Source organism: Vipera berus, assembly GCF_964194415.1.
Source record: "Vipera berus genome assembly, chromosome: 7".
Lineage (NCBI taxonomy): Eukaryota > Metazoa > Chordata > Lepidosauria > Squamata > Viperidae > Vipera > Vipera berus.
The window spans coordinates 26,289,130-26,302,666 of record NC_138209.1 but is presented as its reverse complement, the minus strand read 5'-3'; the positions used below and the strand labels follow the sequence as shown (position 1 = coordinate 26,302,666).

General features: G+C 46.9%; 1 protein-coding gene across 4 annotated transcripts in view; it reads left to right on the top strand.

Moving 5' to 3' along the window:
- The window catches only part of TMEM131L (transmembrane 131 like), a 65,808-nt gene extending 64,424 nt beyond the window's left edge, over window positions 1-1,384 (top strand). For all 4 annotated transcript variants that reach the window (XM_081332308.1, XM_081332306.1, XM_081332307.1 and 1 more), the window contains one exon: window positions 961-1,384. In XM_081332308.1, the coding sequence (XP_081188434.1) occupies window positions 961-1,239 (279 nt within the window). In that variant the 3' untranslated portion in view covers window positions 1,240-1,384. The remainder of the gene's footprint in view (window positions 1-960) is intronic.
- The last annotated feature ends 12,153 nt before the right edge of the window (window positions 1,385-13,537 follow it).

The window sequence follows — 13,537 nt, the reverse complement described above, 5'->3', positions numbered from 1 at the left end:
TGACTCTGCTCACAGTCAGGAGTTTGATCATGACCGGCTCAAAGGTCTTCCATGTTTCCGAGGTCGGTAAAATGACCCAGATTGTATGGGGAAATATGCTGACTCTGTAAATTGCTTAGAGAGGGCTGTAAAGCACTATGAATACCTCTTAAGTGCTATTGCTATATTCTTGGGTTTGTTTTTTTAAAGAGTGAAGTATTTAAAATCCACATTTCAAAATTTAGGTGGCTTCAATTTCAGTTTTGATTGTAATTTTGGCACATTTAATAACAAATTTTCTGAGCAATAGATTTCATTGTTCATTTCAATACATATTTTTACTATGCATGTAATGAATAATGGAAAAATGCTGGAATTTTTTTCTGGATATAAAAATAGATTTATAATTCTGGTACAGTGACACGGTGGCTCAGTGGGTTAGGACGCTGAGCTTGTCGATCAGAAGGTCAGCAGTTTGGCGGGTCGAATCCCGGGTGCCGTGTAACAGAGTAAGTGCCTGTTACTCGTCCCAGCTTCTGCCAACCTAGCAGTTCGAAAGCACGTAAAAATGCAAGTAGAAAAATAGGGACCACTATGGTGGGAAGGTAACAGCATTCCGTGCGCCTTTGGCATCTAGTCATGCTGGCCACATGACCACGGAGATGTCCTCGGACAAGTGCTGGCTCTTTGGCTTTGAAACAGAGATGAGCACCAGCTCCTAGAGTCAGAAACGACTAGCAGGCATGTGCGGGGGAACCTTTACTTTTACCTTACAGTGATTAAGGCATAGGAGTAGGGTTTGGGAAACGCAGGGTTCAAGTCCACTTTTAGCTGGAGAACATGCTTGGATAAAGTGTATATTTCCATTTTAATTTTATTTTCACCTTAGCTTATTTGCTTCAGTTTCTCAAGTGGTATTTAACTGCTTGTTCCTGGTCTTTAGACAGCTTTTGCACACTGATACCTTCTCTTGTCTTTCAGTCCTACCTCTCGAGCACCAGGAGTTTGTCACCCATGTCTGGCCTCTTTGGTTCCATCTGGGCCCCTCAGAATGATGTCTATGACAACTGCTGCCCTGTCAGTGCTGCCACTCAGCACTCAGCTCAGGTGGAAAGCCAAACAGTTCTGTGTAAGCAGGAATGTTACCCGAGATTTAACCCATTCCGTGCCTATATGAACTTAGATATATGGACTTCAGCGACTAATCGGAATGCAAATTTCTCTCTTCCTAGGGACTCGGGTTATTGTGGAAATGTGTGAAAAAGGAATGTCATTTTTAAAATGTGAACTAAAAAAATGCTTTTTCTTTTGATTACTAGAATGAACTGGTGGTTGAACTAGAATTCATTGTTGGTCATTATTTTGGCACTTTTGTATGGAAAATAAATTTTTTTTTACCAAGGCATTTGGAATTTCTCTTTTCTGACAAAATATCTTTAATACAAGTAGTCCTCAAGTTACGAGTGTAATGGAGCCTGCCCATTCCACTCGTAAATTGAAAACTCGGAGAGTGAATCTCGTTCCTTTAGCGAGATCACTCTCTTCCTCGTTAAAACGCACGCGACTTGTTAAGTAAACATCAGGTATCTCAGGGTGGGGAAGGCCATGGGGGAGGCCTAATGATGGAACAAGCCCCCAAGGCCTCCCCAACTCACTAAGAAACCTCATGCTTCCCCCTCCCTTCCTGCTGCACCGGAGTCCCTTACCTTGCAAAATCTGTCTGCTCTCTGCCGCGGTTTCTTTCCTTTGAGGAAGAGGAGAAAAGCTTGCAAATGCTTTTCGTGCGGACAATGGAAGCTCCTGGTGCCGTAATACAACGTGAGTTCAAACACCCATTCCGTTCTCGGGGGTGAGGGGGGGGGGAGAAGTGTGCTTCATTTGCACGCCTATGGGGCAAAGCATGAAATCAGACTCGGCCGGGCGAAGGAACCAATATTGTCAGTGGCCCGGCTGAGCCGTTCGCTTGCATGCGCCGGACTTAGTTTGAGGCCAGGAATGAAGCCTTCAAATGAGTGGGGAGGCATTGTGGGGCCAGGTCCCTTGCACCTGCATCCAAGCTGGCAGTAGTGGCAACCACCTGAGCAGCCATGATCCCCCTCTCCAGCCAGCCAGCCACTCACCCCGCCTGACCTAGTCCTTGCCTGGCCGGCCGGCTAGGACAACAACTCACCACTCTTCTCACTCAGGCAGTGGCAGGAGCTTGGGTTTCTCTGCTCCATCTGAGTGGAGGAAAGCGGAGGTGCAGCAGCAAGATTGCTCTCAAACAATAAGACCCGGGTGCGCTGCTTGCTTGTGTGCGCCGCTTGCTTGTGTGCGCCAGCCTTATTGAGAGCAATCCTGCTGCTGTGCCTCTTCTTTCCTCCACTCAGATGGAGCAGAGAAACCCAAGCTCCTGCCGCTAATAAACATCTTATCGGAAGGGAGACCTACAGTCAAGCATTATAGCACTTCCATGGGATAGGCTAAATTCCATATAATTAAATGAATTCCTAAGGAGACAAGCCCAATAAGGTGAAGAAAGACTGGATATCCATGGACACATTCCATAGAAATAAGCCCATCACTGGAAAGGCTGCCCCCCCCCTAAGTGCTTGTAGGTGATATTTTCCTCAGGAAAGCCTCACTTCTGATCTCACAGCAGTCTTCAACAGCAGCACTTTGTAAACTAGAAGATGTAATTGGACTACAATGTGATGAAGGCACAAATCATTAAGCACAAAGCTTCCCAATCAAGAACCAGCCATAACTGGTGCCGAAATTTCATTATGCAAAGGTGTCTTTGGCAGTGATTGTCAACTGTTCCAATCTTGGGTCCCAGCAGAGTCCAGGAGTACTGAATTGTAAGCCGCCTCCATAAGGGAGGTTGTCACTCTGGGTAGAGGTAGACATTAACTATTTCCGGGGTTAGTGAGTATTTGAATCCATAACCATTTCATCTTTCTGTTGTTTAAACTTAAGCCTGTTTTTTTATCTGGCCTTCACAGACCCCAAGTCAGAACTGATCTTGCAGTTTAAAAAAAATGAGAAACATGGATTGTACAGAATTTTAATATTGCTAACAATCAAGAAATCTTGGACTTTTTTTAAGCACTGTGATTTGTAAAAAGGCTTGAAGCCAGCTTAATATATTTTTTTTTTAAAAAAATAAATTTAAGAAATCATTTTACTGTTAGAAGCTTGTCATTTATGTACTCTGTTTCTTGCCAAAAGAACCAGATGGTTCAGTATTAATGAGATTAGAAAATGAAGCTACAGTGTTAGCTCAGGATCTAACTTGATAATTGCCAACAAGTCAATCCTTCACATGTATCTCTAGTAACATCAAGGGACGGAATTATGCTCAGAATTTGAGTTCATGCAAACTGTAACCAGTGAAAACATTTTTTTATTTTATTTAGAAACAAATGTTTTCCTACCTTATACATGATATTCCTATAAGGCCCTAATTATATTAACTAAAAATAGAATAAAATTAACCAAATCCCTCAAATCCCTATATATTCCGACCACAGTACTCTGCACTACTACATAAATTCTACATTTACACTTCCATTTTCTGAGCTTATTTCTACCGTAATCCAATGTCTGGGTAAAGAGCCAGATTTTCACAGCCTCCAGAAGACTGATAGGATGTTGAGCTTGCCAGAGGAAATAAGAATATCTGCCTTTCACAGTCTTTCATATCTACCTAGTAGTCTAGTCTCTGGTTTTGGGCGTTTCAGTGTACTCTCAAAGAGGACATTGAGAGAACTTTTCATTAGTGAATTCTATTCTTAAGAAGTTACTATATTTCTTTTACCCATGGGAAAATTTAAACCATTTCTCTGCTCAAAAATTCTGTGGAAAATTTTATATTCTGTACCATAGACATTGAACTCAATCCAAGGAACTGAGTAAACTTGATGAAGTTGCTTTGAATAGTTATTTGAAATATATTTGATTGTTTATTCAGGCATTCATTTGGCAAATGCTTACCCAATTACTGATGGAACTCTCGGCAGGAAACAAAAATAAAAATAAATACAATACAAAAAATGAAAAACAGGAAGACTGCGAAGTCCACCAGTCTAAAAACTCACTGGGTGACTTTGGGATATCAAGGATACAATTTGAAGAGTAAGTTGATTGATTTCTTATATAGGTTTTTTCAAGGTAATAAGCCAGTGAGTCTCATTGTTTTAAATTTTCCCAGTCAGTTTTATGGTGCTTCTACATACCATGAGTAAATATTTATCAACAGCTTTAGCATCTAAAACAGACATGTCAAACTCGTGACGTCATGTGATGTCGCACAACATATCAGGACTTTTGCCATTGCCGGCAATGATGGCACATCTTCCGTGTGATGTGTCCGGCCTCCGGGCTGGCAGTACCCCAATCCAAAACATAACTAAGAACTTGAAGGGGATTTCATTACCAGGAGGAGCCAAATGAGATGAGTCAACACTTCTGCCCTTCTCTTTAGCTGAAAGGTTTCCTAAGGCATTTACAAATTGTTAACAAAAGAAGATTGATGTGGCCTATGTATTGTTAAAATGAGGTATGGGAGAACAACAAACAAAATCAAGCAATTCTTAGTTAAATAAGTATTCATAATGGCCAGGGAATGGAACACTTTTAGTGAAAAGAGAAGTCTGGTGGAGCTGGTAGGTCATCAGGTTGGCTAGAACAGCTCTGCTTCCTACTTTCAACTTCTAAAGCTGAAGCAAATTGTTACATCAGAAGTGAGTCTTACTTCGTACACCAATTTGATGTAGTGGTTAAGGGACCAAGCTAAAAACTGGGAAACTAAGTTCTAGTCCCATCTTAGGTATGGAATGAGAGGCTTTGGGCCAGTCACTTTCTCTCAGCCCCAGGAAAAAGGCAACAGCAACAAGTTCTGAAAAGTTTGCTAAGAAAACTGCAGGGACTTCTTCCTGCAGTCATCAAGAGTCAAGCTTGACTTGGATTCTCATGATTAGAAGTCTTACTATGTAAATGAGAATAGGATTGTAACCAAACAGGTTTTCAACCTTGAATTTTATTTCTATTTATTCTATAAAGAGGATAGAACAATGAAAACTAAAAAAGGGCATTGATTAAATTAAAATACTGTAGAAATATTTATTCTCAAAGTTTTTTCTCTATTTTAATAGAAGGAACTTTAAAAATAGTTCTGATCTACTGTTTGTCTAAGAAGTCTTTTGTTTTTGACATCTGGTGGTCTTTCTTTTCCACCCATTCTGATGGCATCACCATAAAAACATTTTACTTTAATGTTAAATAAATCAGAGATACACAAAGCCTGTTTCTTGTAACAAGTTGTAGTTCTACCTTTGTCTCCAGGAAATCAACTTCCAGTAATCTTTATTTGAATGCAGGAGGAACAAATTCATTCAAATTCTTGGAATCATTTCCTTTAAACAACTCTATAGATAATATGGATAACTGAGCTAGGAATGAAAGAAAAGCTCTTAAAGTCTACCTCCCCCCCCCCCAATTACGATATATGCCAAGAGACGGAGGCCGTGCTCATGGAGAATTAATGGTCACCTAACTTGTGAAACGGGTTACCTGCTTCAAATATTTGGGAGGTATGTTGCATATCACTGACTCAAGGAAAGTTCATTGTGAATATTCCTCGGCCACTAGGCAAAGAACTATGTTCTTAAATTTCTTTGCTCCAGCTGCATTTAAGCTTTTTCAGGCTAAGACATTAGGAATTATGACAGTAAGAATTACATTTTTACATCACTGTATGTTTTTATTTATAAACCACCCAGAGTCACTTAGATGTGTTTGGTAGTATAAAAGATGATAGAAGGTGTTAGGGATAGATAGATAGATAGATAGATAGATAGATAGATAGATAGATAGATAGATAGATAGATAGATAGATAGATAGATAGATAGATAGATAGATAGATAGATGATAGATAGATAGATAGATATAGATATGTAGAGAAAGATAGATGGATGATAGATGGAGATAGAGATATAGATCAGAGGTCTCCAACTTTCCAGGCTCACGGCCTGGAACGAAGGAGAACAGCTTCCAAATTGGTGTGTGCACATGCAAACAGGGCTGTATGCACTGGCGTGGCATGTGTTGGCATTGTGCATGCATGAATGGTCGTGCACTCTCCCGTGATGGCTAGAGGCCCAATTCGCACATGCGCAAACAGGCTATGCACAGCTGCCTGGCTCTAGTTGCCCCCATTTACGCCCGTGGTGCCACAGGCACTAGTGCAAGTGGGGAGGAGTCTGTGCGCACCAGCCAGCCATTCCCACAGCCCGCTGGCCAAGAGGCCACGGTCCGGTAGTGGAACATGGCCCATAGGTTGGGGACCCCTGATATAGATGATGAAAGAAAGAAAAAGATAGATGAGAGAGAGAGAGAGATGATAGCCCAACCAAAGAGTTCCTGATTGCTCCCACCCACCCAGACAGGCAAGACACCAGAATATAAACAGACAGCAAACAGCACTCCTTATTAGCACTGATGATGTTACCTAGTTAGGGTAATGAAATGTTTGCAAGAAAACAAAGCAAGCTCAGACAGCATCAAGGACCCTGCACAGATGATAGATAGAAGATAAATAGAGATGATAGATAGATGATAGACAGACAATAGAATTATCCTAGCACTTTGATGTTTTGTTGGATCTCCAACTTCTTATAGATGGTTACAGATCACTTTTGAACATATTTCTTGTCCTGGTCTGAAACTACAAGAAAAAAATCTGACTAAAACCATAATTCAAAGGAAGCACTACATCACAAAAGCCCATCGAAAGTTCATTTAGAACATTCAATATTTCCATTTTAAAGCATGATTTTAAGCCTTTCAAATTAATGAGGAATAATCTTTTTATTATAGGATTTTCCTAGAAATCAGCAGATACATTTTTTGAGCCACCCTGTGTTGCTGTTACAATAAAGGTAAAGGTAAAGGTTCCCCCACACATGCGTGCTAGTCATTTCCAACTCTAGGGGCCGGTGCTCATCTCCGTTTCAAAGCCGAAGAGCCAGCATTTGTCCGAGGACGTCTCTGTGGTCACGTGGCCGGCATGACTAGACGCCAAAGGCACACGGAACGCTGTTAATACATCTTTTAAAATAAGTATACCAAAAGGCTCAGTAATGACTTCCTCCACAATGTGGTTTGTGTTGTACTACTGTATATATTAGATTTCAACTTTCATATTAACATGCATTTACTGTATTGCCCCCCTTCATGGATTACTGCCTTGTTCTGGCAAAGGGCCTTGTGTAATTCAATGAAGCTATGAGCTATGCCATGCAGGGCCACCCAAGACGGACAGGTCATAGCAGAGTTCTGACAAAACGTGATCCACTGGAGAAGGAAATGGCAATCCACTCCAGTATCTTTGCCATGAAAACCCTATGGACAGTACCAAAAAGGCAAAAAGATATGACGCTGGAAGATGAGCCCCTCAGGTCGGAAGGCGTCCAATATGCTACTGGGGAAGAGCAGAGGGCTAGTACTAGTAGCGCCAGAAAGAATGAAGCGACTGGGCCAAAGCCGAAAGGATGCTCAGCTGTGGATGTGTCTGGTGGTGAAAGGAAAGTCCAATGCTGTAAAGATTTTTTCTCCATAGGAACCTGGAATGTAAGATCCATGAATCAAGGAAAGCTGGACGTGGTCAAACAAGAGATGACAAGACTGAACATCGACATCTTAGATATCAGCGAACTAAAATGGACAGGAATGGGTGAATTTAATTCAGATGACCATCAGGTATACTACTGCGGGCAAGAATCCCAAAAAATGATGTCCTTATCATCATGGGGGATTGGAATGCTAAAGTAGGAAGCCAAAAGATAACCGGAATAACAGGCAAGTTTGGCCTTGGAGGACAAAATGAAGCAGGGCACAGGCTGATAGAATTTTGTCAAGAGAATACAATGGTCATAGCAAACACTCTTTTCCAACAACCCAAGAGACGGCTCTACACATGGGCATCACCAGACACTCAACACAGAAATCAGATTGACTATGTGCTATGCAGCCAAAGATGGAGAAGCTCTATACAGTCAGTAAAAACAAGACCAGGAGCTGACAGTGGCTCAGACCATGAGCTTCTCGTTGAAAAGTTTAGGCTTAAACTGAAGAAAGTAGGGAAAACCACTAGGCCAGTCAGGTATGAATTGAATCATATCCCTGTTGAATATACAATAGAGGTGACAAATAGATTTAAGGAATTAGATCTGATAGACAGAGTGCCTGAAGAACTATGGACAGAGGTTCGCAACATTGTAGAACAGGTAGCAACCAAAACCATCCCAAAGAAAAAGAAAGGTGGCGGCAGTCCGGCATTTGCGTTTCTCTGTGTGTCAAGCCCCGTGGGCCCGACACACAGGAAGGGGGGGAATGCCGGAATGCCACTTCCCTACCAGCCATTCCCATGGGTCTGACACACACACGCACGCACGAGGGGGAGAAACAACGCTGGACTGCCGCCACCTCTGCCAGCTCTGCAAGCCTTTGCTGCCCCTTCTCTCCGCTGCCTGGCCTGAACAAAGAGGAGCTGAAGGGAGCAGCTCTGCAAGGCTCTGCCGCTCCCTTCTCTCAGAAGCCTGGCCCGAACGAAGGGACGCCCCTTCGTTCTGAACAGGCAGCGGAGAGAAGGGGCGGCAGAGGCTTGCAGGGCTGGCAGAGGTGGCGGCAGTCCAGCGTTGTTTCTCCCCCTCGTGCGTGTGTGTGTGTGTGTGTCAGACCCGCAGGAATGGCTAGTAAAGGTGGCGGCAGTCCGGCATTTGCGTTTCTCTGTGTGTCAAGCCCCGTGGGCCCGACACACAGGAAGGGGGGAATGCCGGAATGCTGCTTCCCTACCAGCCATTGCCGTGGGTCTGACACACACACGCACGCACGAGGGGGAGAAACAACGCTGGACTGCCGCCACCTCTGCCAGCTCTGCAAGCCTTTGCTGCCCCTTCTCTCCGCTGCCTGGCCTGAACAAAGAGGAGCCGAAGGGAGCAGCTCTGCAAGGCTCTGCCGCTCCCTTCTCTCAGCAGCCTGGCCCGAACGAAGGGACGCCCCTTCGTTTGGAACAGGCAGCGGAGAGAAGGGGCGGCAGAGGCTTGCAGGGCTGGTAGAGGTGGCGGCAGTCCAGCGTTGTTTCTCCCCCTCGTGCGTGTGTGTGTGTGTGTGTGTCAGACCCGCAGGAATGGCTAGTAAAGGTGGCGGCAGTCCGGCATTTGCGTTTCTCTGTGTGTCAAGCCCCGTGGGCTCGACACACAGGAAGGGGGGGAATGCCGGAATGCCGCTTCCCTACCAGCCATTCCCGTGGGTCTGACACACACACGCACGCACGAGGGGGAGAAACAACGCTGGACTGCCACCACCTCTACCAGCTCTGCAAGGCTCTGCCGCTCCCTTCTCTCAGCAGCCTGGCCCGAACGAAGGGACAGTTCTTTTTTTTGTTCACTGGAGTATAAGCCGAAGTGGATTTTTCCAGCCCAAAAAGTGGGCTGAAAAATTCGGCTTATACTCAAGTATATACGGTAATCTTCAGACTTAACGAAGAGCAGACAACACACTCCGACCCTCTGTTCTCCCCCGGAGGACCCGGGAGCAAAGGTGCGCACCCTCCCATGCTAAGGCTGGTCTACCTGAATGCAAGGTCCGTAGCTAACAAAGCTCACCTCATTCGTGACCTAGTGGAGAGTGAGCATGCGGACCTGGCCTGCATCACAGAAACCTGGCTGGACCCAGAGGGGGGTGTTCCTCTGGTTGACCTCTGCCCGCCAGGTTTCCAGGTACTGCACCAGCCTCGGGCTCATGGGAGGGGCGGGGGAGTGGCTGTTATCATCAGGGAATCCCTTAGCCCGCGAGAGACCACCGTCCCTCAGATGGTCGGGTGTGAGTCTCTCCTACTGAGATACGGCCCAGGGGCGCAGTTGGGCCTGCTGCTGGCGTACCTACCACCTAATCGTGCAGCGGCGGCCCTACCCGAGCTACTCGATGTCCTCTCAGGGTTGGTGGTTGAATTCCCAAGACTCATGGTCTTGGGTGACTTTAATCTACCGTCCCTGGGAGGATCATCCGAACTGGCTCGGGAGTTCATGGCTTCCATGGCGGCCATGGACCTGTTGCAAATAATTTCTGGGCCGACTCATGAGAGAGGCCACAACCCAGACTTGGTGTTCTTGTCTGGACGGTGGCGTGATGATATCGGTGGGGGTGCCACAACTGTTACGCCCCTGTCATGGACCGATCACCACCTCCTGCGGCTAGACTTCCCCCTTGCCACCCCCCACCGTGGGTGCACGGTGCCAGTCAGATGGTACCGCCCTAGGCGCCTAATGGACCCCGATAAGTTCCAGGCAGCGCTTAGGGACACGCACGCACCCCCTGCCCACAGCTCGGCGGATGCCTTAGTGGAAGCCTGGGAAAAGGCAGCCACGGAGGCTCTGGACCGAGTTGTACCCTTGCGGCCTCTGACCCGGCGCAGATCCCAGCGAGCCCCATGGTTCACCGAGGAGCTCCGGGAGATGAAGCGTCGGAGACGGGGCCTAGAGAGCCGTTGGAGATCCAGTCGATCCGAATCCGACCGATTGCGACTAAGAATCCTCACCAGGTCTTATCTCGCTGCGATAAGGGTGGCAAAATCCAACTACTTTTCCACCCTCATCGCGTCCGCAGATAATCGCCCGGCTGCCTTGTTCAGGGTGACTCGCTCCCTACTAAACCAAGAGGTGAGGGAGGAACCCTTGCAGGGTCGAGCCGAGGAATTTGGTCAATATCTGCTGGATAAAATTGCTCGGATTCGAACTGGCCTGGACTCCAACTGGGCTGAGATGGAAGAACAAGACATGGACAGTCTTGTCGACGTCATCTGGGAAGAATTTGATCCTGTAACTCCTAAGGAAGTGGACAGGATTATGAGAAGGTTGAGCTCCTCCACTTGCTTACTGGACCCGTGCCCTTCCTGGCTGGCCTATGCAGCTCGAGAGGGGACACGAGGCTGGTTCCTAGCAGTCATCTCTGCTTCTCTGAGTGAGGGTCACTTCCCCACCGCCTTGAAGGAGGCGGTGGTGAGACCTCTCCTCAAGAAGCCCACCTTGGACCCATCCTCTTTGAATAACTTTCGTCCAGTCTCCAATCTTCGCTTCCTTGCGAAGGTTGTTGAGAGCGTGGTGGCGCACCAACTTCCTCAGATCCTGGATGAAGCGGTTTATCTAGACCCGTACCAATCGGGTTTCAGGCCGGGCTACAGCACGGAGACGGCATTGGTCGCTCTGATGAATGATCTCTGGAGAGCCCGGGACAGGGGCCATTCCTCTGTCCTAGTCTTATTAGACCTCTCGGCGGCTTTCGATACCATCGACCATGGTATCTTGCTGCGACGCCTCAGGGGACTGGGAGTGGGAGGCACGGTTCTGCGTTGGTTCTCCTCCTTTCTCCAGGGTCGCTCGCAGTCGGTACTGACAGGGGGACAGAGGTCGACCCCGAGGCCTCTCGCTTGCGGAGTCCCTCAGGGGTCGGTCCTCTCGCCTCTCCTGTTCAACATCTACATGAAACCGCTGGGTGAGATCATTCGCAGTTTTGGAGTAGGGTACCATCAGTATGCTGATGACACCCAGCTTTTTATCTCAACTCCAAACAATATCAGTGATGCCCTAGACGTGATGTCCCGCTGCCTGAAAGCGGTCCGGGAATGGATGGGGAGAAACAGGCTTCAACTGAACCCGGACAAGACTGAATGGCTGTACGTACCGGCAAGCCAGGATATTCAGAACGTCCCACTGCTTAACATTGGGGACAAGTTACTTCCACCTGTTGATAGGGCCCGCAACCTGGGTGTCCTCCTAGACTCGCAGCTCTCCCTGGAAGACCACATAGGAGCTGTGACCAAGGGGGCCTTCTCCCGGGTTCGACTAGTTCGCCAACTACGGCCTTATCTGGACCTGGATTCCTTACGTACAGTCACCCATGCCCTTGTGACCTCTCGCCTAGACTATTGTAACGCTCTCTACATGGGGCTGCCCTTGAGATCCACTCGGAAGCTTCAACTGGTGCAAAGTGCGGCGGCACGGACACTCTTGGGAGCCTCCCGATACTCCCATATCACACCTCTCCTCCGTGCGCTGCACTGGCTTCCGGTTGCCTTCCGTGTGAAGTTCAAGGTGCTAACAATGACATACAAAGCCCTACATGGCATGGGTCCGGACTACCTACGGGAGCACCTTCTGCCAATGTCAGCACCCCACCGTCCTGTGCGCTCCCACAGAGAGGGCCTCCTCAGGGTGCCACCGCTCAAGGAATGTCGGCTGGTGGCCCCCAGGGGGAGGGCATTCTCAGTAGGTGCGCCAGCCCTCTGGAACAGCTTACCAACCGAAATCCGGATGGCCCCTGACCTCCGTACCTTCCGTCGCGACTTAAAAACTTTCCTGTTCCAGCAGTCTGGCCTGGCATGATAGCGTTAATTGGGGTCCCAGTTTGTTTTCATTAGTGTTTCTTATTATTTATTGTTCAATCTGTATACATTCCTTCCTCTGTACACCGCCCCGAGTCCCTCGGGAGAAGGGCGGTTTATAAAAACTAATAAATAAATAAATAAATAAATAAACCATTGTGCGTGGCACTGTTTGTATAGTAGGGTTATGCAGGATATCTAGGAGGTGCTTTTACTTCAACATGGTCTCCTCACTTCTAAAAACAAAGTAGACACATTGCATGGAAAATCAGCTAATCAACAAACTTGCCTCTGTAGCAGTGTTTCTCAACTTCAGCAACTTGTAAGAAATGTGGACTTCATCTCCCAGAATTTCTGACAGGGAGAATTCTGGAGTTGAACAACTTAAAACTGCTGAGGTTGAGATACACTGCTGTAGACAGAGGAAAAATCAAATTATTCAAGCCCAAAGTCACAAGTAATCAAACAACCAGGTCCCGATGGGTTTGTAGAGCCCCAGAAGCATATTTTAGGGCAGGGATCCCCAACCCTTGGTCCATGGACCAGTATTGGGCCGTGGCATGCCAGAAATCAGGCTGCATAAACAAGCGAAGCCCCATCTGCAGGATGCAGGCAGCATGTGAAACCATGCCCTCTCTTGTCCACGGAAAGAACCTCTCTCCACAGACTTGTTCCCTGGTGCCCAAAAGGTTGGGGGCTGCTGCTGTAGGGGACAATCTAATCTCCAGAAGAAAGTAGATAGATAGGTTAGGGAGAAAAGAATGTCTATCCTACTCCAGAGAAGGGAGACAGCACTGGAGAAGAGCCGTTCCCTGTAGAAGACATTCCTGAAGGCTAGGTAATCAACTCTTTAGAAGGCCAGATCCTGAAGCTTAAACTCAAATACTTTGGCCACCTAATGAGAAGGAAGGACTCACTGGAGAAGACCCTAATGCTGGGAAAGATCGAGGGCAATAGAAGAAGGGGACGACAGAGAATGAGATGGCTGGATGGAGTCACTGAAGCAGTAGGCGTGAGCTTAAATGGACTCCGGAAGATGGTAGAGGACAGGAAGGCCTGGAGGAATGTTGTCCATAGGGTCGCGATGGGTCAGACACGACTTCGCAGCTTAACAACAACAACAGGTAATCAAAGGA